Below are 24,954 nucleotides of genomic sequence, written 5' to 3' on the forward strand. Positions count from 1 at the left end.
CCTAGAGGAGATTGCAGAGCGAGATGCTGCATGTGAGGGAAAGGCAGAGGAAGGAGGTGATGGTGTATCACTACAGTTGACATGTCAAGGTCCTGCCGTCAACAGCGTCAGTTTACTGTCCAATCATTTTTTTTTTGCACCCGCTTCTGGCACAGGCCGTGGCCAAAAACCACAAGACACAGATTTTCCACAACATTTTTAATTGATATTGTTTATGTCAAACACAGTAAATTAATATCTACTAGTAAGAAGATCTGTTTTCTTCATAGGGGCGGACGATGCAAAGAAGCCGATAAATAGAGATGAAAAAGAGAACCGAAGGTTCAAATGAAATTGTACAGACAGCAGCATGGAGGCTGTATCTGGAAGCAGCCCACCACACGAGAAGGAACCATAGTCTATATGGTGGCCACCATAGAACATAAACCTCAAACCTGATGGTGGCCACCACATAACAGAAGAGCTACAAGGTAAGGGAACACCAGAAGAGTTGTGGTTCGTGCTTTATGGTGGCCACCACCAGACACAGGATCCATATTGTATTGTAACCACCAGAGACGAGAACCATATTTCTACTGTGACCACCACAGGTTACAAGGTGCATACTTACACCGAAAAGGGACAAGATCCAAAGTCTATGTTGACTGCCACAAGAGACATGATCCAAAATCTACAGTGAACACAATATATGTGACATAAGTTTACATTGAAACCCCCTGTGGGACAAGATCCATAGTCTGTGCTGACAGCCACCACGAAAGAGCATATCCACACTCATGTAGTCTCTTCTTAAGCGTTTTCTTACCGTGTACCCCATATGTTTACCAGACCTACAGTTTTTTTCCATAAATGATTATCAAATATTCTAGAACGTTAAATAAGACATTTTTGATGATTGCAAACGTGGACATTTTTAGACTTTAGCATTACAGTTGCATTTGGGATGGGGGGGGGGGGGGATTGGGTGTTACCCTACAGTATGAGGACATGAGATCAAGCTCTTTACAGAAGGCTTCTCACAGGGCACCAGAAATATGCGGAGACTAGCCTTGAGATAAAAGTGGCCTTATTGCCCAGGGCAACCAGATTCGATGTCTCCAGATGGCATCTGACTGGTCAACAAGGTCACCAGAATGATGGATCCGATCTCTTGGATATTCACCTACATTGAAATCTGCTGCGGTTTGAATGGATTGACTTTCTACACTGTCCTTACTAGCGAGAGGAAATACGTATGAAATAAAGTCACAATCGCGGTCTCTTCGGATAGTTTAGTGTATTATTTTGTATAGTGAAGGGTTATAGTTACCTCTAGCACAAAGGCAGCAGTATTATAATTGGCAATGGAAGGGTAACTAAGCTTTTTTTGTTTTTTCAACTTTTGACTTGTCAGAAGTTTGAATCAGTTGGGGTTGAAGTGCTGAGACACCCACCAAACACTAAAACAAATGGGCAAAAGCGTTCGTCCGAGCACTGTGCCCTTGTGACTGGTTCTTTCACTGCTTAGAGTGATGTATAGGGTCAATAGAAAGTCTATGGAGTCTGTATACCGCTCACAATTACAGCCAAGCGGCCGCAACACTCAGATAAGCACTTCAGCCAATGCATTTTAATGATAGTAGGGGGTTTCAGCACCTAGATCCCCACTGATCAAAACTTCTAAAAATGTCACTATGGCACGTCAAAAGTTTTAACAAAGTCTAGTTATACATTAGAAGTCTTCTTTCCTGACACGAGAAAATGGCAGAAGAGTTAGCGCCAGGGAACAAAACTGCCCATGTTTGGTTGTAATGAGCAAAAAGGCCACAAGAGGCCCACAGCAACCTGTCAGCTGTAATCTAATTGCTTGCCATGAGTAATACCGCGGTTTGCTGACACTAGAGTTACCAGGAGCCGTTTTCATTTTTTATTCTAGTGTACCCGGAATCTCTCTTCTATGAATGGCTCGTGACCCATCCACTAATAAGTTAAATAAATTAGGAATTAGGAAGATAATCAATTTAGTGTAAACTTTTTAAGCCACTTGTTAGAGAAACACTCGAGATGGAGGACAACGAAGCTACGAAGGAGCAGCGACGAATTCTGGAGCGTATGGATTAGATGTAAAAACCTTGATATGAAATCTTCTGGACCCGCATCACTGTATCCAGTCCACCCATGTGAAATATGAGCAGCTAGCTAATATTCTAAAGCTTATCTCATAGCGGCTAAAAAGTAATGCTACAACATGGGCTTTTGGAATGTACAATCGCAAACAATCAAAGACTAGTTTTGCTAAAAGGACCTTCATTGCCTAATAGATGGTCCGTCCCATTGAAGGGGCTCTACGTACGTACTACTCTACCAAATGTTCTGTAGGAGTCTCTCCTAAAGGCACGCTACAAGATGTGTTAGTCCACCTTTTCAGTCTTTGTGTTAGGAAGTCCTCCCTGGCAGTAGGACTGAGATTGAGGGTCATTGGGAGGAGCTTGAATTTACCGGTAGGATTCCAGTTTTCACCACTGGAATGTTAATTGCTATCCCCGAGAATTCAACTTTCTGATATTTGTATAAATCTTAGTGTAATCCTACACTCAAGGTAAGATATAATCTGCCATAAGCTTCTGTGAAGTAGTGTAAAGCCCAACGGCTCCGTTCCTATATAGGAGAAGCTAATAGAATGTAAGCCCATGTCCACCACCATGATGCTCATGGTTGATTCTCCAGGCAGCCTGAGCCAAAGTGGTAAGATACATTGACATATGGGACCAGTAGTAAATGCTTACACATCATACATTTTTGTTCGGGTTGTGAGACTGCAAGGGAATGTTCAAGACAAAAATGTGCTAGCAATGTAAACGTTTCTCACGGCACTCTGTAGGTTGAAGCTCCACCAGTGTTAGCCCAAGACTTAAAAAGTTAACCCGGAATCATGAGGGGAAAATGGAAGCTTTAGTTATTTGTTCCCGCGTCCTAACCCCATGCCTGCTCCATTTCCAGCTTTATCGCAAGACATGATTCCCCCAACATGCTTGTCTAAACCTGCCGACTGCCCCTCATTTCCATAAAACCCTAGTTTTATCAGTTGTACCTTACTGCTAACCCACCCACCCCGATCCAACACCCCCCTGTTCACTGGTCTTCTTCCCCGTAAACGTCGTTCTGCTTGCGCTTCATGTTCTCGAAATCAAAGTCTGTTCCAGTCATTCTCTTGTAGATGTCTTTGATGTCGTTGCACGTGGTCTCGAAGTGTGTGGTGGCGTCGTAGGAACGTGAGCAGAACACCTGTTGTAGAGAGGAGGAAATGCTGATGACATGATAGTAAAGAATACATCATTTGTAAGCGACATGGCAAATTTTAACTAATGTCCAGTAGAAGTGGGGCATGGGATGTGAGGTGATTTTTTTGTGCCAGTTAAGCAGCAAAAATTTTCCCGTTTAAGGCTGGGCTCACACACGCCGGAATCCCGGCGGAAATCTCGCAGTTTGGCCGCAGCGAAAAACCGCGAGATTCCCGCCGCGAAAAGCGCTGCTTCAAATCCCACGCACTTAGCCGCGGGTTTTAAAGCGGCCTGGCTGCTTGCTCTTCTGCTGCGGCCGGTGCTCCCATAGAGGAGAGCACGGCCGCAGCGGAAAAAGAAAAAAAATGAACATGCTGCGGCCGGCTAATCCGCGCTGCAGTGTCGGCTTCACCGCCCCGTGTGGACGAGATTTCTGAGAAATCTCGTCCACATGGCTGGCTAATCTCGGGATTAGTGTCCGCAAGCGGATTTACCGCAGCCGTGGCAAATCCGCCCAGTGTGAACCCAGCCTTAAGGGATTGTGCCATGACTGAAATTTATTCTACATCCACAGGATAGGGAGTTACTTTCAGATCGTGATTTTTCAGCTCTGTGTCTATTTTTCAGTGTTTTTACATTTAAAGCACCCCATCACAATGCATTAAAAAGCGCTGTACAATGTGTTTAAAAAAGGCTGCGATTTCGAACGGCGTTTTCTGAACTCATGTGTGGCCTAAGGCTATAATTACATCGGTGATTTTCACGCATCAGTTCTATCTCAGTGCAAGATGGACAGAACTCGCATGTGAAAAGAACAGATTGTTTTATCAAGAACCTAAGTACAGCAGTGCATTTTTTAGCACCGTAACACATCACACAGGCATAGAAATTGCAGTAAAAACAAGTGCAACATAAGTCAGATATTCACTGACCTACATCACACTCACCCGTGTAAATATGGCCTATAGCCACTTTGAGCCAAGTTTATTTTAGTTCCGTATTTGGTCCGTGTTTCGGGGTCCATGAGACGGAGCTAATGTAACTTTATATCTTTTTTTCACAGCCATTTTTTTAAAAGCACAGCATGACCTAATTTTTGCTTTTCTGCCTCTGTACTGCTGTTCTCTTCTATTGGCAAATATGGAACCAAAAGTGATGAAACAATGATGATGTACAGGTGTAATGTCATCTGTAACATGTCAACATGTCTGTAATATGGATCCGTATTATGGAAGTGTTGCAATACATTGTGGAAAACCGGTCTAAAGGTGTTGTCCAGGAATAGCATAAAATGCCTGCCATCAGTGCAGCCTATGGTAACCAGTCCTAGGATGTGAAAATGCATGTGCAGACCAAAGAGGGAAGGGGTGGAGCCTAATACACTATAGCGTTAGGCACGGCCCCGTGGCCTTTCCCCTCTGGTCTGCATAAGCTTTCTAACATCCTAGGATAGGTTACACAGGCTGCACTGACAGTAACATTTTAGGTCATTCCTGGACCATTCCGAGCCCTGTAAGGATCAGACATGGTGAATTTGTTACAGATTTGTACACTACAATGCTAGTGGACTGAGTCATTTACACTCTGTAAATTGGCTTTTGCAGAAGACTCGCTGAAATCACCGCTGGGCTGGATTCATAGGAGGCACTCACCTGACTTTCTGAGCCATCTTCAGTTGGTTCATACAGATCGCTGATAGCGACAAACCTGGAGTTATAAATAATAATTGGGGTTAAACTGCATTAAAACATCTGTACAAGCATTAAAAGACAGAGCAGTACATCTGAATCGGTCACATTTTCTCCCTGGGTGTGTTCACACGTAGCAGATTTTGTGCAGGTTTTTCACCATTGAAAATCCACACCAGTGGTGAAGATTCAGATGAGGATCCGCAGCAGACTTCACCAGTTCAACTGAAGGGGTGAAATCTGCTGTAGATCCGGCGGCTCAAAATCTACACCAAAGGGTGTGGATTTTGTTGCACAAGTCAACGCACCCTTAGGCTGCCTGACCACGGGTGAGTTTGAATTGCGTTCCCCGCGGCGATAATCCAGCTGTGGGGAATGCAGTGAACGCTCTCCATAGCGTTGTTATAGAGAGCGCTTCCCCCCCTGTTCACAAGCGGAGAATCATTGCGATTCTCCGCTCGCGGGCGGCAAACCGCAGCATGCTGCGCTTTGCCACGATTCTCCGTGGTCAGTCTATCTGTGAGATAAGGCTGACCACGGAGATCCGTCTGCAAGGCTCCTGCTCCCAGGTGGCAGCTCCCGTGGCGGAGATCCGCCATGGGATACCGCAACGCCCGTGGACAGGCAGCCTTAAAGGGGTTGTACAAAATTCCCACCTGACTTTCCAAGTCCTCAAATCACCTATACATTGTTTATGCACACTGCATATACATACACTGGCTAACTTCCTCAGCCTCCTCTTGTCCCGATTCAGCTTTCCAGTAAAACAACGGTTTCATATAAGTTCCCATTGATTTCAACGGGGAGAGAAGTTCTTCATTTCAGCTCAGCAAGCTGCTTGAGAATTGTCCCCGCTGTCATCTCCCTGCTCAGCTTTGAGTTTCCCCGCCGTCAGCGCTGTGTAGGTAAGCGCTGTGATTGGATCGAGCACCAGTCAATCACAGGCGATCATTCACAGCCATTTTTTGGATGACATCACTGAATGGCTGTGATAAGTTTATCGAGCGCCGGCTGGGATTGGCTGGCACTTGATCCAATCACAGCGCTTACCTACACAGTGCTGACAGCGGGGGAATTCAAAGCCGAGCAGGGAGATGACAGTGGGGAGAAGTCTCAAGCAGCTTGCTGCACCGCCAGGAAGAAAATCGCACCTAGGGCACAGACGCCGGCTGGGAGGTAAGTATTGCGTTTTTTTGTCGTTTTTTTTCCACATTATACTCAATGGATGACAAAACTAAGTGGAAATGTTTCCATTTTGTTCCGTTTTTGATGTCCCTTTAACAGATCCGTTTTTAAATGAGTATGCGCAGAACATTAGAAAGACAAAATAATACAAAACGGATTCGTTAAAAACAGGTGTAAACGGAAGCAAACTGATAAAAACTGTCCTTTTTTTTTAAGCTCCTCCGTCTACCGGATCTGTTAAAAAAAAGTAAAACTTGTTTCGGTTTGAATCTTATTTTACTATCAGCTCCATTTTTTTTCCAGAACTCCTAATACTGATGTGAACGAGCCCTTACACTCATTTCTCATTTGCAGCTATTTCAGGTCCCTGATCACAGTATGCAACCTAAAATTCGTCCGACTTAATGTTCATTTCAATTAGTCCCCCTATAAATGTATCTGATAAGTATTGTGCTGTACTTACTTCTGATCTATAGGTTCCAAGAGCTCTAGCGCCGGCTCAATCTCCTTCTCAGGTTCAGTCGTCTCCACTGTAGTGCTGACGATCGCAATGTACTTCCCTTGTGCGGCCACATTGTGCGCATATGAAATCATGCAGACGTAAATATCTGTACGGGCAGACATACACAGGATTAAAGTCATTGGCATAAATTAAATATTCCTCCTCTCTCCTATTTTGTAGGACATCCCCAGAGTCCTCCATGAATACAGCAGTCACGTTACATCCCCAGGTCCTGCTAATTTAGGTCTAGTCCATCTCACCTGATTTCCTGTTGACCTGGTTCTGTGGAATAATAATTTGGCAAGAGTTGGCATCATTGGTGTTCTTGATGGGATGGCTCAGGATGCAAATGACACGGATCACTTGACCAGCCTTGCGCACTCGGTCAGCAATATAGCTGGGGTCGCAGATCAGCTGCTTGCAACGTGCCACCTAAGTAGGAAACAGAACATGAAATGCATACATGCAGGCGTCCTATAGTACCCAACAGCAGTAATGGGAAACGTGTTCAAGTGGATGGAGCTGAGCTGCAATACCACACAGAGCCTGTGGACAAGTGTGGGGGAACTTACCTCTCCCTCTGACTTTACTCCAACAACTTTTCCTTTCTCCATCACAATTTCATCCACACACTTGTTTAACATGTACGTCCCACCATAGATGGCACTGAGCCTGTACAGAGGGAGGTGAAAAGTTATGGTTACAGAAGACATGTTTAGGAAGAGGATGAATTAACCCTTAAAAACCTGACTACAGAAATAGTCCATCTTACACAACTTTATGTTCGGCCCCGTACTTCTTGCACGGAATGTTCATGTAGTCAATAATTTGCAAGGCCGCTCCATAAGAGGAGGGAGACTACTACATCTGTAAGAAATGTAGCCTGCTGTGGTATTCTGCAATGAAGAAATTCTTTGGGCCAAAGTGATTGCTTAAAAACAGAATTTTGAGTGATTAAAGGGGTTTTCCGGCACTAAACTATCAGGTTAGTTCACTGGTGGGGTGCACTGCTTGGGATCCCCACCAATGAGCTAAATGAAGAGGCCACAGCACTCAGGTGAGCGTAGCGGCCTCTGCTCAGGCCTGTGATGTCATGTTCATCAATCACTTGGCCTAAAAGCAGCTCAGTCCCATTCAAATGAATGGAACCAGGCTGTAATACCAGGCACAGATTCTATACAATATACGGAGCTGTGCCTGGTACAGACTAAAATGCTAGTGGTACCGCTATAGAAATTCTAATTGCCAAAGGCAAACAATACCCACAGGTGATATCCCCTAAAATATAAATGGTTTATTTTTCAAAAATAGACAAGGACAATATCAAAAAATATGTTATAAAATAAAGGGGCAAATGGAGGTAGCAATATAGTGTGACCAACAGTCATCAATCAGTATTGTGTGTGTAATTGTGCAAATACACACTCAGGGTGCATTCCCACGAACGTATATCGGCTTGGTTTTCACGCCGAGCCGATATACGTTGTCCTCGTGTGCAGGGGGGGAGGCTGGAAGAGCCAGGTGCAGGAACTGACCTCCCGCCCCCTCTCTGCCTCCTCTCCGCCCCTCTGCACTATTTGCAATGAAAGGAGGTGGGGCTAAGTTCTGAGAATTAGCCCCACCCCGCCTCTCCCCATTGCAAATAGTGCAGAGGGGCGAGAGGAGGCAGAGAAGGGGAGGGAGGTCAGTTCCTGCTCTTGGCTCTTCCATCCTCCCCCCCCCCCCGCACACGAGGACAACGTATATCGGCTCGGCGTGAAAACCGAGCCGATACACGTTCGTGGGAATGCACCCTTAAACATAGGCCTGGATGACCAACATCCAAAAGCCCATGTAGAAATTATTAGGTCAGCACCACCAGAACCCTATCAAAAGTCTAACCTATAGCCACCCCGACATGTTTCACCTTACGGTGTCCTCAAGGTGAACAACAACCAGGGCTCACTATAGACTTTCAATAGGGTTCTGTTGGTCACACCATTTGCCCCTTTGTTTTATAATATTTTTTTTTTATGTTGTTCTTATCCATTTTGGAATAATAAAGCATTTATATTTTAGGGATATTACCTGTGGGTATTTTTTGCCTTCGACTATTAGAATTAGGTTTATATAACCCGGAATATTCCAGGGGAAATCTTACAATTTATACAAGTGGTACCGCTGGGACTCCCACTGATCCCAAGAATGGGGGTCCGAAAGTCCTCGCATGACAGCATCGGAAATTGCATAAGACAAGTGCTCCGCAATCTCAGGCGGTGTCAATTGAAATGAATCGAGTGTCACTATGCATGTGTGATCGCTGGTTCATTCATGCGGGGACTAACGGTACTCCCGTTTTCGAGATTAGTGAAGGTCCAATGGTCAGACCCCCACCAATCTAAACGTTATTCCCTATCCTATGGGATGACTTTGTATTTTGCTACACTCCCTTTGTGAGTGCACAGAGCTGGAAGAAAATAGTCACGCCGGGTGCGCAATCCTAAATTCTGAGATGTCAGTGCTGGAACGGGGGAACCCAGTGATTATGAAACACCGCTCCCAGGACTCCTCGTTCCCTCACCTTTCAGAACCATAGCATAGTTTAGAATGGTGATAACAAGTTGTCTTTAGGACCAATCGATTCCAGGTTTGACTCCATCAAACTTTGGCAGTTGTTTTACAGTTGTTTTACTACTCTTTGGAATATACAGAAAAAAACTGCATAAAACCAGCAAACATAGCATTCCCGCACCTGGCAAATCCTTGAGGCAGCTCTCCCAGTCCATAGAGGGGGTACAGATAGGGGCTCTTTCCGTATCTTGCCAGGGACTCGCTGTACAGCTTGATACGATTGATAGTTTCCAGACATGGCTGATCCAGGTAACTAAAAATCAGAACAGAATTGTGATGATTCAAACCAAACTGTGAGAACATGAAGGGAGATCAACCCTTATATGCTGCAATTCATTTCTGAAATGTCTCTATATGGACTTTAATGCTATTCTAGGTCGTGGTCCCTATAGTGAATCTGACTCCACCACAGACCCTTTTATATCAGGTAATCTACCTGCAATAAGCTTTACTGCAGTGTGCACTTACCCTCTAATGCGCTAGGGCCAAAATAAAGTATGCCCCATGCAGTGCCCCATCCTACCAGATGTGCCAAGAGGGTTCCCATCTCAGTAATTCCATGCCACGGTCAGAAAGTAGAAGTGCTTGCAAGGATTCTAGGGGTGTCTCTATGCACAGTCTAGGAAGCTTACATAACACTGTTCATCTTGCACGTCCCGGTCCCTGAATGTTATGCCAGAACTACTGTCACACTTACATGGCAGTAAGGAAAGGCAGCATGGTGAAATGTGACATGGCAGAAAGGTGCAGCCATTTTGACAAAACTATTACATTTTTCCTATGACTTCTCTAGGACCTGGCAACGTCACTGACTCAACAGACATAAAACGCAAGTCCAAAGAAATCCTTTCATGGATACAAGTAGGTAGATTATTGTACGCTGCACTTACTCATCAGTTCTATATAGCGCCAGGGCATGGCCTGTGAAATCAATGACATCCTGCCCCAAGTCGAATTTCTTGTACACATCTCGCATGGTGGTGGTTTTTGGATCTACGCCTTCGAATGTCTTGGAGTCATTCTCATCAAAGTTGGCTACGAAAACCAAAAACTTGCGGAAACGTCGTTTCTCAAACATCCCCATAAGATCTGCAAAAAGGAGACTGACCATCATCCTACTTCTATATAATGTGTATGGGCAGCTTTAGGTAACATCTGCTGGAGTTTACTTACTGGAGGCCAACGCCTCAGTTTCGGTTGATGGGACTTTGTATATCTTGCCTCCTTTGTACACAAAGCTTCCTTCAACGACTTTGAAGTCCAGGTAGCGCGTGACCTCAGTGTACAGCAGCATCTTCACCAGCTGGCCTGCAAAAAGAGAGGGGAAAAAAGGTATTACTGCCACGATGCCCAGCATTCAGCAGCAGGGTGCCCTGCAATCAGATTATTGTTGATGGACCGTTCTAACTAAATGAAATTGTGCAAACTGAACAAACACTTTAGGCCACATTCACATCTATGCCGGAGACTCTGGGGCAAATCCGTTCCCAGAACCTTGGATGAAACAGAATAGCATCTTGTCCTTGAATGTGGCTCAATGGTTAGCACTGGGGTCCTAGCTTCAAATCTCATGAAGGGCAACTTTGGTCTGATTTGAACGTACAAGGCAGCAGTGCTAACCCCTGAGCCACCACGCTTGCTATTTAATTGCAAGAAGAATAAAACACAAAGAGAACATAAAAAGCCAATACAGATGTGAACTAGAGATGAACGAACCTACTCGGCCATGCCCCTTTTGCGCCCGAGCGCCGCGATTTTTGAGTACTTCCGTACTCGGGCAAAAAGATTCGTGGGGGTGCCGTGGGTGAGTGGGGGGTTGCAGCGGGGAGTGGGGGAGAGGGAGAGAGGGCTCCCCCCTGTTCCGCCACGCCTCCCCCCCGCCCCCCCCGAATCTTTTCACCCGAGTACGGAAGTACTCGAAAATCACGGTGCTCGATCGAGTAATTACTCGAAACGAGTACGTTCGCTCATCTCTAATGTGAACCTATCATTCCAGCACTGCAAGGCAGCAGCAATAACGACCGAGCCACTATGCTTGAGAAAAATAAACACAATGACAACATACAAGCTCCATGCAGATGTTGTCCATAGTCAGACATGAACCTAGAACCCCAGTGTTAAGGGGCAACAGTACTAGCCACTGAGCCATCAAGCCCATTCCTTCTTTAGATGAGGAGAACTTATTCCCCTTCACCCCCTCCTTCATATACTTCTCCTTCAGCACTTGAGGAAAAAAGAGGCGAAAGAAAAAGCATGGTGTCTTAGTCATTAGCACTGTTGCCTTGCTGCGCTGGGGTCCTAGATTCAAATCTGACCAGAGACAACATCTGCACGGAGTTTGTAGGTTCTCTTTACATTTCTTGTTCTCCTCCTCCTCCAGAGAAGAAAGAAGGAAGGACAAGCATGGCGGCTCAGTCTTCGCACGGCTGCCTTGTGGGCTCAAATCTGACCCAAGGTGAAGTCTGTATGGGGTTTTTCAAAGTTGATGTCCTTGATGAAATTTAGACCCCAGCATTGTAAGACAACCGTGCTAACCACTGAGCCACATTCATCAAAGAGGCGGTAACATCCCTTAAATGCTAAAGTGGATAAAAAGGGAGAAGTTTACAAATGCTTCCCACACTTCAAGTTTGTGCTTTAGCGATTTTTGTGCGATGGGATTTTAACATTAGAAAGTCCCATTGCAAAAAACGCAGCGATATCAGTGTTAAAAAATGAGAGTGGGTAGAAGCCCTAAGGGCTCCTACAGGGGAACAACGAAGAGACTAGAACCCATTGATTTCAGTGGGTTCACTCATATTTTTTGCGCTTGGATATAAACCCAGCGTGCTCTATTTTTGTGTGCATTAACGCATGAAAGGTCCCAAAAGAAGTCTATGGGAAGGGCACAAATGCGCAACATGCTGCACAATTCCATGACAAATAGAACACATCTGAACCTGATGAGCCTAAACAGCCTTTTGAATTGGGGCCTGGTAGTGTCCCGTGCGCAAAAAAACCCTTCCCTGCGTGCACAAAAAGTACAGTAAAATGCACAGCTGCACACGCAAATCTACCTTGTTAGTACAAATACGTTGCACTGAAGCGCGTGTAATTGCGCACACACTCGTGTGAAGCCGTCCTTGGGGCTTTACACAGCGGATAATCTGCATTAGATATAACCCTTTCAATTGAAGAGGTGAAGTTTGCTGCAGACCCACATGAACATCCACACTGATGGCCCGGATTTTGACGGGTTTTAAGCAAATTTTCCACTGTGCAAAATCTGCACCATTTCTGCTACGTGTGAACGGAACCTAAGGGTGTGTTAGACGGGGCAGAAACACCGCTGAATGTCCGCAGCATTTCTACATCCAAAAAGGACTCAAAATCAGCGGTGTACCCGCAGCTGATTTCAGTAGATACAGCGCTCACCTCCGAAGTCTCCGGCTGTCAGTGCACTCCTTCGCTTGTTACTCGGCGGTCTCAGCGCATTGCAGCTGGTCACGTGATGCGGAAGTGTCATCACCTGACCAGCAGCGCTGTGCTCACTAGAGGCCGCCGGGTACCGGAGCGAGCAGACAGCTGGAGACTTCAGAGGTGAGAGCTGTATGTAGTGAAATCAGCTGCGGGTACCCATCTGATTTGGAGTCAAAATCTGCACCAATGGTTTTGGATACAGAAATGATGCAGAATTTTCCGCTGCGGACATTCTGCAGCATTTCTGCCCCGTGTAAACACACCCCAATACAGCTTACTGCACTATGTACCTTTCTCCTCTCTGCTGGTAGCTCTACAATTGTGCTACTTTGGAAGAAGGTGAGGCTAAGCAAACAGAGCAGATGACCTGAGCTCCGGGCCAGCAGTGTGCTGTCAGATCTATGTCAGAAGCAGCTGCACAGCCAGCTTTGTGAAGGAGCAGCACAGGCTCTACAGCAGCACAACAACCTTTTTACTCAAGTCTGTTTAAAAAGTAAACAAAAGTATACAAATGAACAACAAAAAAAACCCTTTAAAACAAAAAAAAGGGACAATCTTGGCAGAACTAATACTTTTATGACTAGTCCCAGGCTGGAGAGGCAGAGCACGACTCAGCAATTCTCTCTATGGTGTTTTGTGGATTGCTGTGTCATGCACTGCCCCCTCAGGTCCTTTAGTAAGGTAGTTCTTGGTGGGCCGTCCCATTATGTGTTTTACCCAGCAGCGAAAGTGGTTCACTGAATGGAGGTGGAAGGCGCAGTATTTCTGCCAGCCGCCCGCCTCCATTCAGAGTAAACAGGCAGTCATTCATAGATGTGCGGCTGCCTTTTTACACGGGCCAACAGTTACTTGGTTTTTAGGTGAGCAGAAAACCAAGGGACTCCAGCAAGTCAGTGATTGTCACTCACTTGCCCTTTCTGATCCTGTGTTCACGGAGGCCAACAGTCGCCCATAAGTGCTCTTTTGAATAATTACTTGAGCGACCGTCGGCCCGTGTGAGGGTACCCTTAGGCATAATACAGCACATGAGGTTTACTTGAAGCGATTCTTCAGGTATCAGGTTATCATTTTCATAAAAGAGCTACTTTTCTCTTCCCTCTGAAGGCTCTGCTCAAAGATTACAACTATTCTGTGTTTACTCAATCTGTTCCTTTTGATACAGATGAGAGGACGGATAGGATGCCACTTGCTCCGGTAGAAGCAGGAAGCATCTGGACACTGCAGACTTTCCTCCTCGCTGCCAGCAATCTACATACTAGAGCCTTATAGACCGAAAATGTAAGGAGAATTCCTCCCCAACTCGAATCATGCAAACTTTTTACTATTCAAAATACGTCCGTTTTCTTGCACAAGTTGCAGTGGAAAACGGTCTTCAATGATTGCACCACATTTCCTGTTTCGAGGCACATTCAGAAACATACTCATCCCAAAAGGGGTGTGGTCTATTTGTGCGAAATTGTTGAAAACTGCACCAAAATTTTGGCTCAATTTTTGGCATAAGCTAAGCCCACTAATAGGCGGTATATACTCAGAATAGACAAACTTAATAGTCAACAGATTTACATGCAGCATGATGAAACTGGCACATTGCAAGACTGTGGGGCTTATAGCCCAATACCGTCTAAAAGTTAGACAGTGCAAACGAAGACAGACAGTCTTAACATGCGGCGGACTCATCACAGCTGGATGGTAGATCTGCTGAATTTTAGGACTCTCTACTGTAAGGCCTCATGACCACTAGGAAAATTGAATTGCGGATTCTGCGGGTGAAATCCGCTTTCATTTTTGCCCATAGGGAATCAGTGGCCATCCACGGTCAATTAAATTTAATTTTGCACCCGTGGATGGCATTTTAATCGATTTGTGTTTTTCACACGTGGGAAAAAAACGCAGCATGCACCATTTCACCGTGGATTCCACGCGGATCGGCCACATTGCTATCTATAGGTGCGGATAGCCGCATGAAAAAAAAAAAAAACATTTAAAGCAAATCCGCGCAGAATCTGCTGTAGATTTTGAGCAGATTGTATTTTTCTAGTGGACATGAGGCCTTAGTTTATGCCACATAGCAAATGTAGTGCGAAGCATGTAAGACAGTTTTCTGGCGCAATTTTCAAATTTTTAGACAGTATTAGTAAATGTGCGTTACTGTTCTCTATGGGATATAGTCAATGGAATAACTGCAGAGATGAGTCCGCTGCGCTGTCCGTGCAATGACTTCCATAGGAAACCTCACAGGAACAGGGAGACGGGTAAGTATAAAGCACATCCCCAGACTCCTCAGCATCTGCCCAATGAGCACCACAACTTAATTTATGGTGCTTCTAGGTGGTGACAGGTTCCCTTTAAGCTGACCATAGACCCGAATCAGTGGGATCTGCTATCAGCGTAATGCTTGATTTACAAGGGACGAGAATCGCACGATTCTGGCTCGTAGTTCAGTCGTTGGCTGCCATCACACTGAGCGCTTATCATTCAGTTTCGCTATAGATTTTTTTTCACTAATTAAAACCAGATAGTGAGACACGTTCTAATCTATTTTTATTTTGTGACTGTAGATATTTTCATTGCATTGGCTGTTCATGACTGCGGGGGCGGCCTGAGCTGCAGTTAATAGCATTCAGAGATATGCTTCACATGGGCCATAGACACAATGGGCAGGATGGGACTCACTGACTATGGAAAAGAATTGTGTACATGCTCTGTGACCTGTGTAGGGAGGAGGTAGGCTGTGACCATCATCTATTGACTTCTTTGGGAGATTATTCTAGGCATGTTGTGCCCTGTTTGGGGGGGGGAGGAGGTGAGCTTTGTCCATCACATATTGTCAGTGGTGGGTCTTGTGTTATCTATATACAGGTTTTACCTCTTGTAATCCTGCTTGTGGGAGGGCTACTGAGAAGTTTTAGTGTCAGACTAGTATGAGGCTTAGTGGAAACTGCAGAATTTTAGAATTTTTTCAAATTATAGATTGTGACATGTGTTAAAATATGTTAAGTCATGAAAACTTGATTTATACAATAGCCTGTTTTCTGATGATCACATCCCCTATGAGTTCTACAGCACCTAAATTTAAAGCTACACTGGTGGGTGTCCCAGACCCCTCTATGTGGACACATTTATGAAAACCTAGACAGGGCAGAATTACAACCCAATCTCCATAAAGGAGCGCTACTCCGACCGCACGTGAGCGGATACACATCTGCAATCACGGGATTTCCTCTTCATGTTCTACAATTCAGCTTCCTGTTTTTTACTAGGGAAATCTTACAATCTGCATTCATCCTCCGAGTTTCACAACCTTGTTTATTAACCTTCTGTTAGTACTACAGGAGGGAGATGGAAGAACATGTAACCTCCTGTGTATTGTACACCGACTGTACGGAGGACGGGCAAAGAGATTGCCTAGGATTAGAAAGACATGGCTGTCTGCTTTCAGAAGAAGCATCACTCCTGTCTATGGGTTGTGTCTGGTTTTGCATCTCAAATTAATTAAAGGGGTTGTACCTCAACTGGTTTTTATCACCTCTCTGTAGGGTAGGTGATAAAAGGCTGATCTGTAGGAGTCTCACTGCCGAGACCCCCAATGATCCGGAGAACAGTGGTCCCATGTCCCCTCTTCTCATCACCGTTGACTCGCTGCACCCCATGGTGACGTGAAGATTTAATGGTGCAAATGGTCACACGTGCAATTATCTCTATGGGAGCTGATGGAAATAGCCAAGTACAAGCACTCCGCTACCTCCAGCGGTCCAGTTGATAACGAATGGCGCGACACCACAGATGCACAACTGCTGCTTGATTCAATTTTCCTCCTCATTGCGGGGAGGAGGAGTGGGGAACATGGGACCTCTGTTTTAGGGATCGATGGGGGTCTCAATGGTGTGGGCCCCCCTCCCACTGTATGTTTAAAGCACGGTCAGCTTTGATCACACCAACTGCTAACTGGTTGCGGCAGTTACTGTCAGCTGTCAAAAACAGAGCCTGACCCATACGCACTTCATGGGGGCCCGACGTAAATTTATATTGGGTGGTCGTGGAATGGTTAAAGTAAAACAGGCTAAAAGCTGCAATACCACACACAACCTGTGGACATATGTGGTGCTGTTTTTAAAATAAAGCAGCCATGTTTTGCTAATTCTTCTTTTAAGTGCTAAAAAAAAAAAAGGAGGACTTCCCTAAATGGTTATCAAGGTATTGGAAGTTCATCATCCTCTTGAGCATTGAGGTGCCACCCTCAGATCATCATCCCTCCACTACCTTGGCACTATCTACTCTCTTGGCATCCACCAGACTTGTTCATCACTGCCAACAGATGCCATATAGCCTATCGCTCCAGGGAACGTTGTCTCCACTACTCCAGAGTCGGAGCTCTTGCATTTGACCCATTTCACTGCTAATGCATGCATTTGGTTATTACTCAGCTGGCTCTACTGACCATGAGAAGTATATGGTGTGCCCCATGGAGTAGTGAGACAGAGGTAAGACCCCTTATACCACTATGACAACTCACCGTTAGCCATAAGAAATTTGGGGATGAGATCCACATTCCAGTCCCGTCCACGCCCCATGCACTCAGGAGGACCATCGCAGAGTTCAAACCTTTTGTAGAGCTGAAGATAAAACACAAAGATTTGGTTAAGGGGGAAACTGCACCACCGGACCCATAAGAGAGGCTGCCGACAAGTGATAGGAGTTACTGATGACGAGGCGAGTCATTTGGAGGCACAAGGAACACGAATACATAGTATGTTAGGCTGAGGGAGTCCATGTCCATCTACTTCAGCCAGTTCCCACTCCCTTGTTGATCCAGAGGAAGGCAAAAAAACAAACAAACAATGAGGCAGAAGCCAATTTAGCCCATAGAGGAAAAAAATTCCTTCCCGACTCCATAATGGCAGTCAGAACAATCCCTGGATCAATGTGAAAGTTCCGACCTCACTCCAAGACCCGGATCAACAACCCGCTGGTCACCTTATGTCTATATCCTTTAATAACATAGTAAAAAGACGTATACTATGACATGGTAGGACTGTACCTCTTCCAGCGGGGTGATTGAAGAACTCTCTCCGCCATAGTACGGGTTCCTGTCCATGTGCAGAACTTTCTTTCCATTAACGGACATGATCCCGGACAGAATGCATTCCTGGAAAAAGGAAGAACAGAGACGTGAGAAAAAAGGAGCAGCTTGTTGTACGGCTTTCTTGTCAGTCAGTAATGAAAGGCTTTACGGCGTCTTGAATGGGTAATAGCTACTGTGCAGAGAGAATGGACAGGGGCGTAGCTAAAGGCACAGGGGCCCGGGTGCAAAAGTTTATCTGGGGGCCTCCCAACTTCTCTAAACCACTTAAAGCAGAGGCGTAACTTGGAGCTCCTGGGCCCCAATGCAAAACCTGTAACAGGGCCCCAACTATAATGCTGTTTTCATTACTAGGCTCCCTATATGGAGAAGGGAGGCCTTATGGGCCCCCTCAGGCTTCTGGGCCCGAGTGCAATCGCATCGCCTATAGTTATGCTAGAGAGAATGTATAGGATCTACTGAGATCTAGAAGTGAGGTGAACTCATAGCTATTTAAGCTTATCCTGCAACTAAATCTGCGCCAAATCCAGAATGCATGAATGAAGTGTAGAAGATCAAACTGATCTCCTGTCCCTGCCCAATGCAGGTGGTAAGAACTGGGTGCCATGAGTAGAGGTGGTGGTGTGGGACTACAAACAGGAAGGGCTCTGGTAGCAGGGTTACAGGCTTGTACCACAACTGACTTATCAGCTAGCCATACAGTGTATGAAGAGACAGATCAACGGACTTCCTTTTGGCCAGTAAGAGACATAATGCAGATGGAGGAAAGACGAGTCACGCCAGCTCACAACACCGGAGAATGTAGGTTAATATGGTGGAACATCGCTCAACGCTAAAATGGGATCTAACCAAGAGCCTTCTAAGGTAAAGACTTGTGTTGCCGAGTAATTCTCTATAGCAGTGATGGCGAACTTTTTAGAAACCGAGTGCTCAAACTGCAACCCAAAACCCACTCATTTACCGCAAAGTGCCAACACGTCAGGGGGCGGGGCTTATCACGACGTATGATTTGGACAGGGCCGCTTCAAAATAGACAGGGTGCAGATTTTAACAGCTTTTTGGATGTGGAAATACCGCAGAATGTCCTCAGCGGAAAATACTGTGGAGAATTCTGCAGCATTTCCGCATCCAAAAAGCAGTCAAAATCTGCACCCTGTCTATTTTAAAACGGCCCTGCCAATATCTGCCACATGTAAACATACCGCAGCGGTAATAGTGACCCTCTCTTCCTCCCCCAGCGATAATAGCGACATCCCACAGCGGCCCCCAGTATGACAGCGACATCCCACAGCGGCCCCCAGTATGACAGCGACATCCCACAGCGGCCCCCAGTATGACAGCGACATCCCACAGCGCCCCCCAGTACGACAGCGACATCCCAAAGCGGCCCCCAGCGATAATAGCGACATCCCACAGCGGCCCCCAGTACGACAGCGACATCCCAAAGCGGCCCCCAGTATAATAGTAACACCCCACAGCGGCCCCCAGTATAGTAGTGCCATCCAACAGCGGCCCCAGTGTAGTAGTAACACCCCACTGCGGCCCACAGTGTGGTAGTGACACCACATAGCGGCCCCCAGTGTAATAGTGACACCCCACAGCAGCCCCCAGTATGATAGCGACATCCCACAGTGACCCCCAGTGCAGTAGTGACAACCCACAGCGGCCCCCCGTGTAGTAGTGACACCCCACAGTGGACCCCAAAATAATGGTGACACCCCACAGCAGCCCCAAGTGTAATAGTGACACCCCACAGCGGCTCCCAGTAGTAATAGTGACACCCCACAGAGTGGCCCCCAGTATGACAGCGACATCCTACAGCGGCCCCCAGTATGACAGCGACATCCTACAGCGGCCCCCAGTATGACAGCGACACCCCACAGCGCCCCCCAGTATGATAGCGACACCCCACAGCGTAACCCAGTGCAATAGTGACACCCCCAAACCCCCCTCCCTGAGACCCATATACTTACCCCCTCCTCCTTGTGGAAGCTCCGCTCCTCCTCTGCACGGCGGTGCTGCTTGCACTGATCCCGGTGCACACTGTGACGTCATATGCTGCCAAACGCCTCTCCGTCATGTGCTGCCGGACTACTTGGTTCCGCCTCCCCCTGCTCTCGCAGAACCAAGTAGTAGGAGACGTTGGGGAAGGAGGATCCTGGCTGTACACTGACGTCACAGTGTGCGCCGGGATTGGCGCTGCTAGCAGCGCAGCTGAGTGAATGCTGGCAGGGGAGCCACGGCCCCTGCTGGTATTCACAAGTGGCGAGAGGCCGATGGCAGCGTGTGCCAACAGGGAGGGCCCTGCGTGCTGCCTCTGGCACGCGTGCCATAGGTTCGCCACCACTGCTCTATAGTGACTGCTGTGTTACCAAGTGACTCCCTGTAGTGAGGAACATGTCACCGGGTGATTCTATATAGTGAATGCCCATGTCACCAGGTGATTCTATATAGTGAGTGCCCATGTCACCGGGTGATTTTATATAATAAGCGCCCATATCACCGGGTGATTCTATATAATGAGCGCCCATGTCACCGGGTGATTCTATATAGTGAGCACCATGTAATTGAATGATTCTATATAGCGAGCGCCCACATTACCATATTATTCTATATAGTGAGCACCACGTTACCAAGTGATTCTATATAGTGAGCACCACGTTACCAAGTGATTCTATATAGTGAGCGCCCATGTTACCGTGTGATTAAATATAGTGAGCACCCATGCAATAGAATAATTCGATATAGTGAGCACCATGTTACCGTGTGATTCTGTATAGTAAGCACGATGTAATTGAATGATTCTATATAGTGAGCGCCCATGTCACCGGGTGATTCTATATAGTGAGCGCCCATGTTACCAAATGATTCTATATAGTGAGCGCCCATGTTACCGGGTGATTCTATATAGTGAGCACCCATGTAATAGAATGATTCTATATAGTGAGCACCCATGTAATTGAATGATTCTATATAGTGAGCGCCCACGTTACCAAATGATTCTATATAGTGAGCGCCCATGTTACCGGGTGATTCTATATAGTGAGCACCATGTCACCGGGTGATTCTATATAGTGAGCACCATGTCACCGGGTGATTCTATATAGTGAGCACCATGTCACCGGGTGATTCTATATAGTGAGCACCATGTCACCGGGTGATTCTATATAGTGTGCACCATGTCACCGGGTGGTTCTATATAGTGAGCACCATGTCACCGGGTGATTCTATATAGTGAGCACCATGTTAGCAGGTGATTCTATACAGTGAGCACCATGTTACCGGGTGATTCTATATAGTGAGCACCATGTTACCGGGTGACTCTATATAGTGAGCGCCATGTCACTAGGTGATTCTGTATAGTAAGCACCATGTAACTGAATGATTCTATATAGTGAGCGCCCATGTTACTGGGTGGTTCTTTATAGTGAGCACCATGTCACCGGGTGATTCTATATAGTGAGCACCATGTCACCGGGTGATTCTATATAGTGAGCACCATGTCACCGGGTGATTCTATATAGTGAGCACCATGTCACCGGGTGATTCTATATAGTGAGCACCATGTTACTGGGTGATTCTATATAGTGAGCACCATGTTACCGGGTGATTCTATATAGTGAGCGCCCATGCAATAGAATTATTCTATATAGTGAGCGCCCATGTTACCAAATGATTCTATATAATGAACACCATGTTACCGGGTGATTCTATATAGTGAGCACCATGTTACCGGGTGATTCTATATAGTGAGCGCCCATGTATTGAATGATTCTATATAATGAGCACCATGTAATAGAATGATTCTATATAGTGAGCGCCCATGTTACCAGGTGATTCTATATAGTGAGCACCATGTTACCGGGTGATGCTATATAGTGAGCACCATGTTACCGGGTGGCGCTATATAATGAGCACCATGTCACCGGGTGATTCTATATAGTGAGCACCATGTTACCGGGTGGCGCTATATAATGAGCACCATGTAATTGAAAGATTTGTTACCAAATGATTCTATATAATGAACACCATGTCACTAGGTGATTCTATATAGTGAGCACCATGTCACCGGGTGATTCTATATAGTGAGCACCATGTAACAGACTGATTCTATATAGTGAGCGCCCATGTTACCGGGTGATTCTATATAGTGAGTGCCATGTAATTGAATGATTCTATATAGTGAGCACCATGTTACCGGGTGATTCTATATAGTGAGTGCCCATGTCACCGGGTGATTCTATATAGTGAGCACCATGTAGTTGAATGATTCTTTATAGTGAGCACCATGTTACTGGGTGATTCTATATAGTGAGTGCCATGTTACTGGGTGATTCTATATAGTGAGCGCCATGTTACTGGGTGATTCTATATAGTGAGCGCCATGTTACTGGGTGATTCTATATAGTGAGCGCCCATGTAATAGAATGATTCTATATAGTGAGCGCCCATGTTACTGGGTGATGCTATATAGTTTGTGCCCATATTACCGGGTGATGCTATATAGTGAGTGCCCATGTTACTGGGTGATGCTATATAGTGAGCGCCCATGTAATAGAATGATTCTATATAGTGAGCGCCCATGTTACCATGAGGTTCCATTTAGTGAGCACCCATGTTGCCAGGTGATTCTATATAGTGAGTGCTCATATAATTGAATGATTCTTTATAGTGAGCGCCCATGTAATAGAATGATTCCATATAGTGAGCGCCCATGTTTCCGGGTGATGCTATATAGTGAGTGCCCATGTTATCGGGTGATTCTATATAGTGAGCACCATGTTACTGGGTGATGCTATATAGTGAGCATCCATGTAATAGAATGATTCTATATAGTGAGCGCCCATGTTACCGGATGATTCTATATAGTGAGCGCCATGTTACCGGGTGATTCTATATAGTCAGCGCCCATGTTACCGGGTGGTTCTATTTAGCGAGCGCCCATGTTACCGGGTGAATCTATATAGTGAGCGCCATGTAATTGAATGATTTTATATAGTGAGCGCCCATATAATGGAATGATTCTATATAGTGAGCGCCCATATAATGGAATGATTCTATATAGTGAGCGCCCATGTCACCGGGTGATTCTACATAGTGAGCACCCATGTTACTGGGTGAATCTATATAGTGGGTAGCTATGTTACTGAGTGATTCTATATAGGGGATGCCATGTTACCGGGCGATTCTCTATACTGAGCGCCATATTATTGTGTTTTAATATCGTGAGTGACCTATAACTATGTGATTCCTTATAGTGGCTGCCATGTTTTCTATAGTGAAAGATGTATTTATTGCGCAGTGATTCCCCATAGTGAGCGCTATATTACTGCATGATTCTGTTACAGTGTGATTCCCTACACTGAGCTCTGTGTGTCACTTGTGATCCCCACCCCTCGCCGTGTCACTTGTGATCCCCACCCCTCGCTCCGGTTACTCAGGCACACCGTGTCGGGCAGATTTGCATCTTTTGATGAGCATCTAGAATTTCAGGACATGAAACCCTCCCGACGGAGAAACCTGAAGCAGCGATGAGCGAGGGGCCGGCCTCCTGCACCACAGCCCAACGTGAGCCCTCAGCTCCACTGGGCAGTGCCACCCCATCACCTGGCACCGACCCACCCTACAGCCAAAAACACACATTCCTGACACTGATCCTCACCCCTCTAGGTGCCCTGATGCCAACCGACTCCTTTTCACTCGGGAATACAAGGGTGGGTCCTGCTTATGTTGCAATTAACCTCTTCAGCACCAAGGAGAGAGCATGATGCCAAACACTGGCATCACTGCAGGCCTCCTCGCAACACAGGATCATCCTACACAGAAGCAACGATGCGTCCGGTGGCGCCGGGTGCAAGAAATGTAATTGCAAACTCAAGATTATACGATGCAAAATATACTGCAAGAGATGCCAGTCAGGACCCCCTGTTATACAATGCATGGTATAGTTACGGGCATATCCATGTCAGAGCATGGTATATGGTAAGGGGCAGTGCCAAGGGATTGCATTACATGCTATAGGATGCCAGTGCCCAGAGCCTGCTGCCACATCACCCTGTCCCCTGGCATACTCACAGTCAGGCCTGTGCCCAGGACGATGACATCGTACTCCTCATCCATGGTGCAGGTGCCCGGGGCTCCGCCAAACAACTCAGCAAAAGCAGCTCAGAAATGAAATGGACCAAAGATGGCTGCAAACAGCACCGCCCTGTCCGCCTCCGCGACGACAAGTAGTCCCTGCCCGCAGCCCGAGCGGCCAGCGGTACTATGAGGCGTGGCGGGGAGAGGAGTGGTGGCGAGTGTGGCGGGAGGATGCCGGAGAGCACCAGAGAGAGTGCAGGGTGATGGGCTGTCTGCGGAGGAGAGAAGTCTCTCATGAGAGGATGGACAGGGTGGATGACCTTGGTGATGCGGCTGCGGATCACTGCGCGCCTGCATCATCCTCTGTGGTGATGCTCTAATGTCATGGTGTTATATAACGGCCCCTATATGTCACCAGGGCCTGTGCTGAGGCACAACCAGGCTGAATTACCCCTCATCCCCTCACAAATGTACCCCATAGTACACACAAATACCCCGTCCATAGTGCACAGCGGAGCCTACATGATGGTCGTACGGTGCCATAAACACACCACCCATGTTTTTACCACACGCCGCTGCTCCCCCAACCATCCCACGCAGCGTTCCGCTACGCTACGGCGGGTTTACACTGCCGGGCCAACGATAGTCGCTCAATGCAGCCGCTAAAGTGAACAAACGACTCCATTTTCTGCGTTTTGTGCGTCAACTTCACAATCGCCTAACAAATTGTTGGGAGCATTTAGAAGGACCAAAATAGTCGTCGACTAATTGCAGAGGGTTTTTGGCGGTTGTGTGTGTGAGATTTCAACCCCTTTGCAATGCACGCTCATTGGTTGCCGAGTTCACTGAACGCACATTATGGCCGCCTGCACACAAGCGGATTTGCATTGTGGAATCCGGAGTGGGTGTCCGCCTCCGATTTCTGCAGCAAATACCGCCTATAGCATGCTATGGCAAAACGCGATTCCCTCTACATGAGCGGAAATCGATTGCGATTTACCGCTTGGGAGGAGAAGTCGCAGCATGCTGCGATTCTGTGTGGCTTCCATGTGGACAGCTTCCATCAAAGTCAATGGAAGCCGTCCGCCC

At 46.5% G+C, this 24,954-nt stretch overlaps 1 protein-coding gene across 1 annotated transcript; it reads right to left on the reverse strand.

Annotated features, from left to right (window-relative positions):
• Positions 1-183: 183 nt before the first annotated feature.
• GDI1 (GDP dissociation inhibitor 1) lies at positions 184-24,002 on the reverse strand. The gene is made up of 11 exons (XM_066580461.1): positions 23,860-24,002; positions 17,743-17,850; positions 17,218-17,317; positions 10,419-10,553; positions 10,136-10,334; positions 9,367-9,498; positions 7,208-7,307; positions 6,896-7,067; positions 6,597-6,741; positions 4,913-4,967; positions 184-3,264 (listed from the first exon to the last, which is right to left on the reverse strand). Exons 1-11 carry the CDS (start codon positions 23,902-23,904, stop codon positions 3,112-3,114), a joined length of 1,344 nt encoding a protein of 447 aa, XP_066436558.1. The 5' UTR covers positions 23,905-24,002; the 3' UTR covers positions 184-3,111.
• Between the last annotated feature and the right edge of the window lie 952 nt (positions 24,003-24,954).

Source organism: Eleutherodactylus coqui, chromosome 10 (genome assembly GCF_035609145.1).
Source record: "Eleutherodactylus coqui strain aEleCoq1 chromosome 10, aEleCoq1.hap1, whole genome shotgun sequence".
NCBI lineage: Eukaryota > Metazoa > Chordata > Amphibia > Anura > Eleutherodactylidae > Eleutherodactylus > Eleutherodactylus coqui.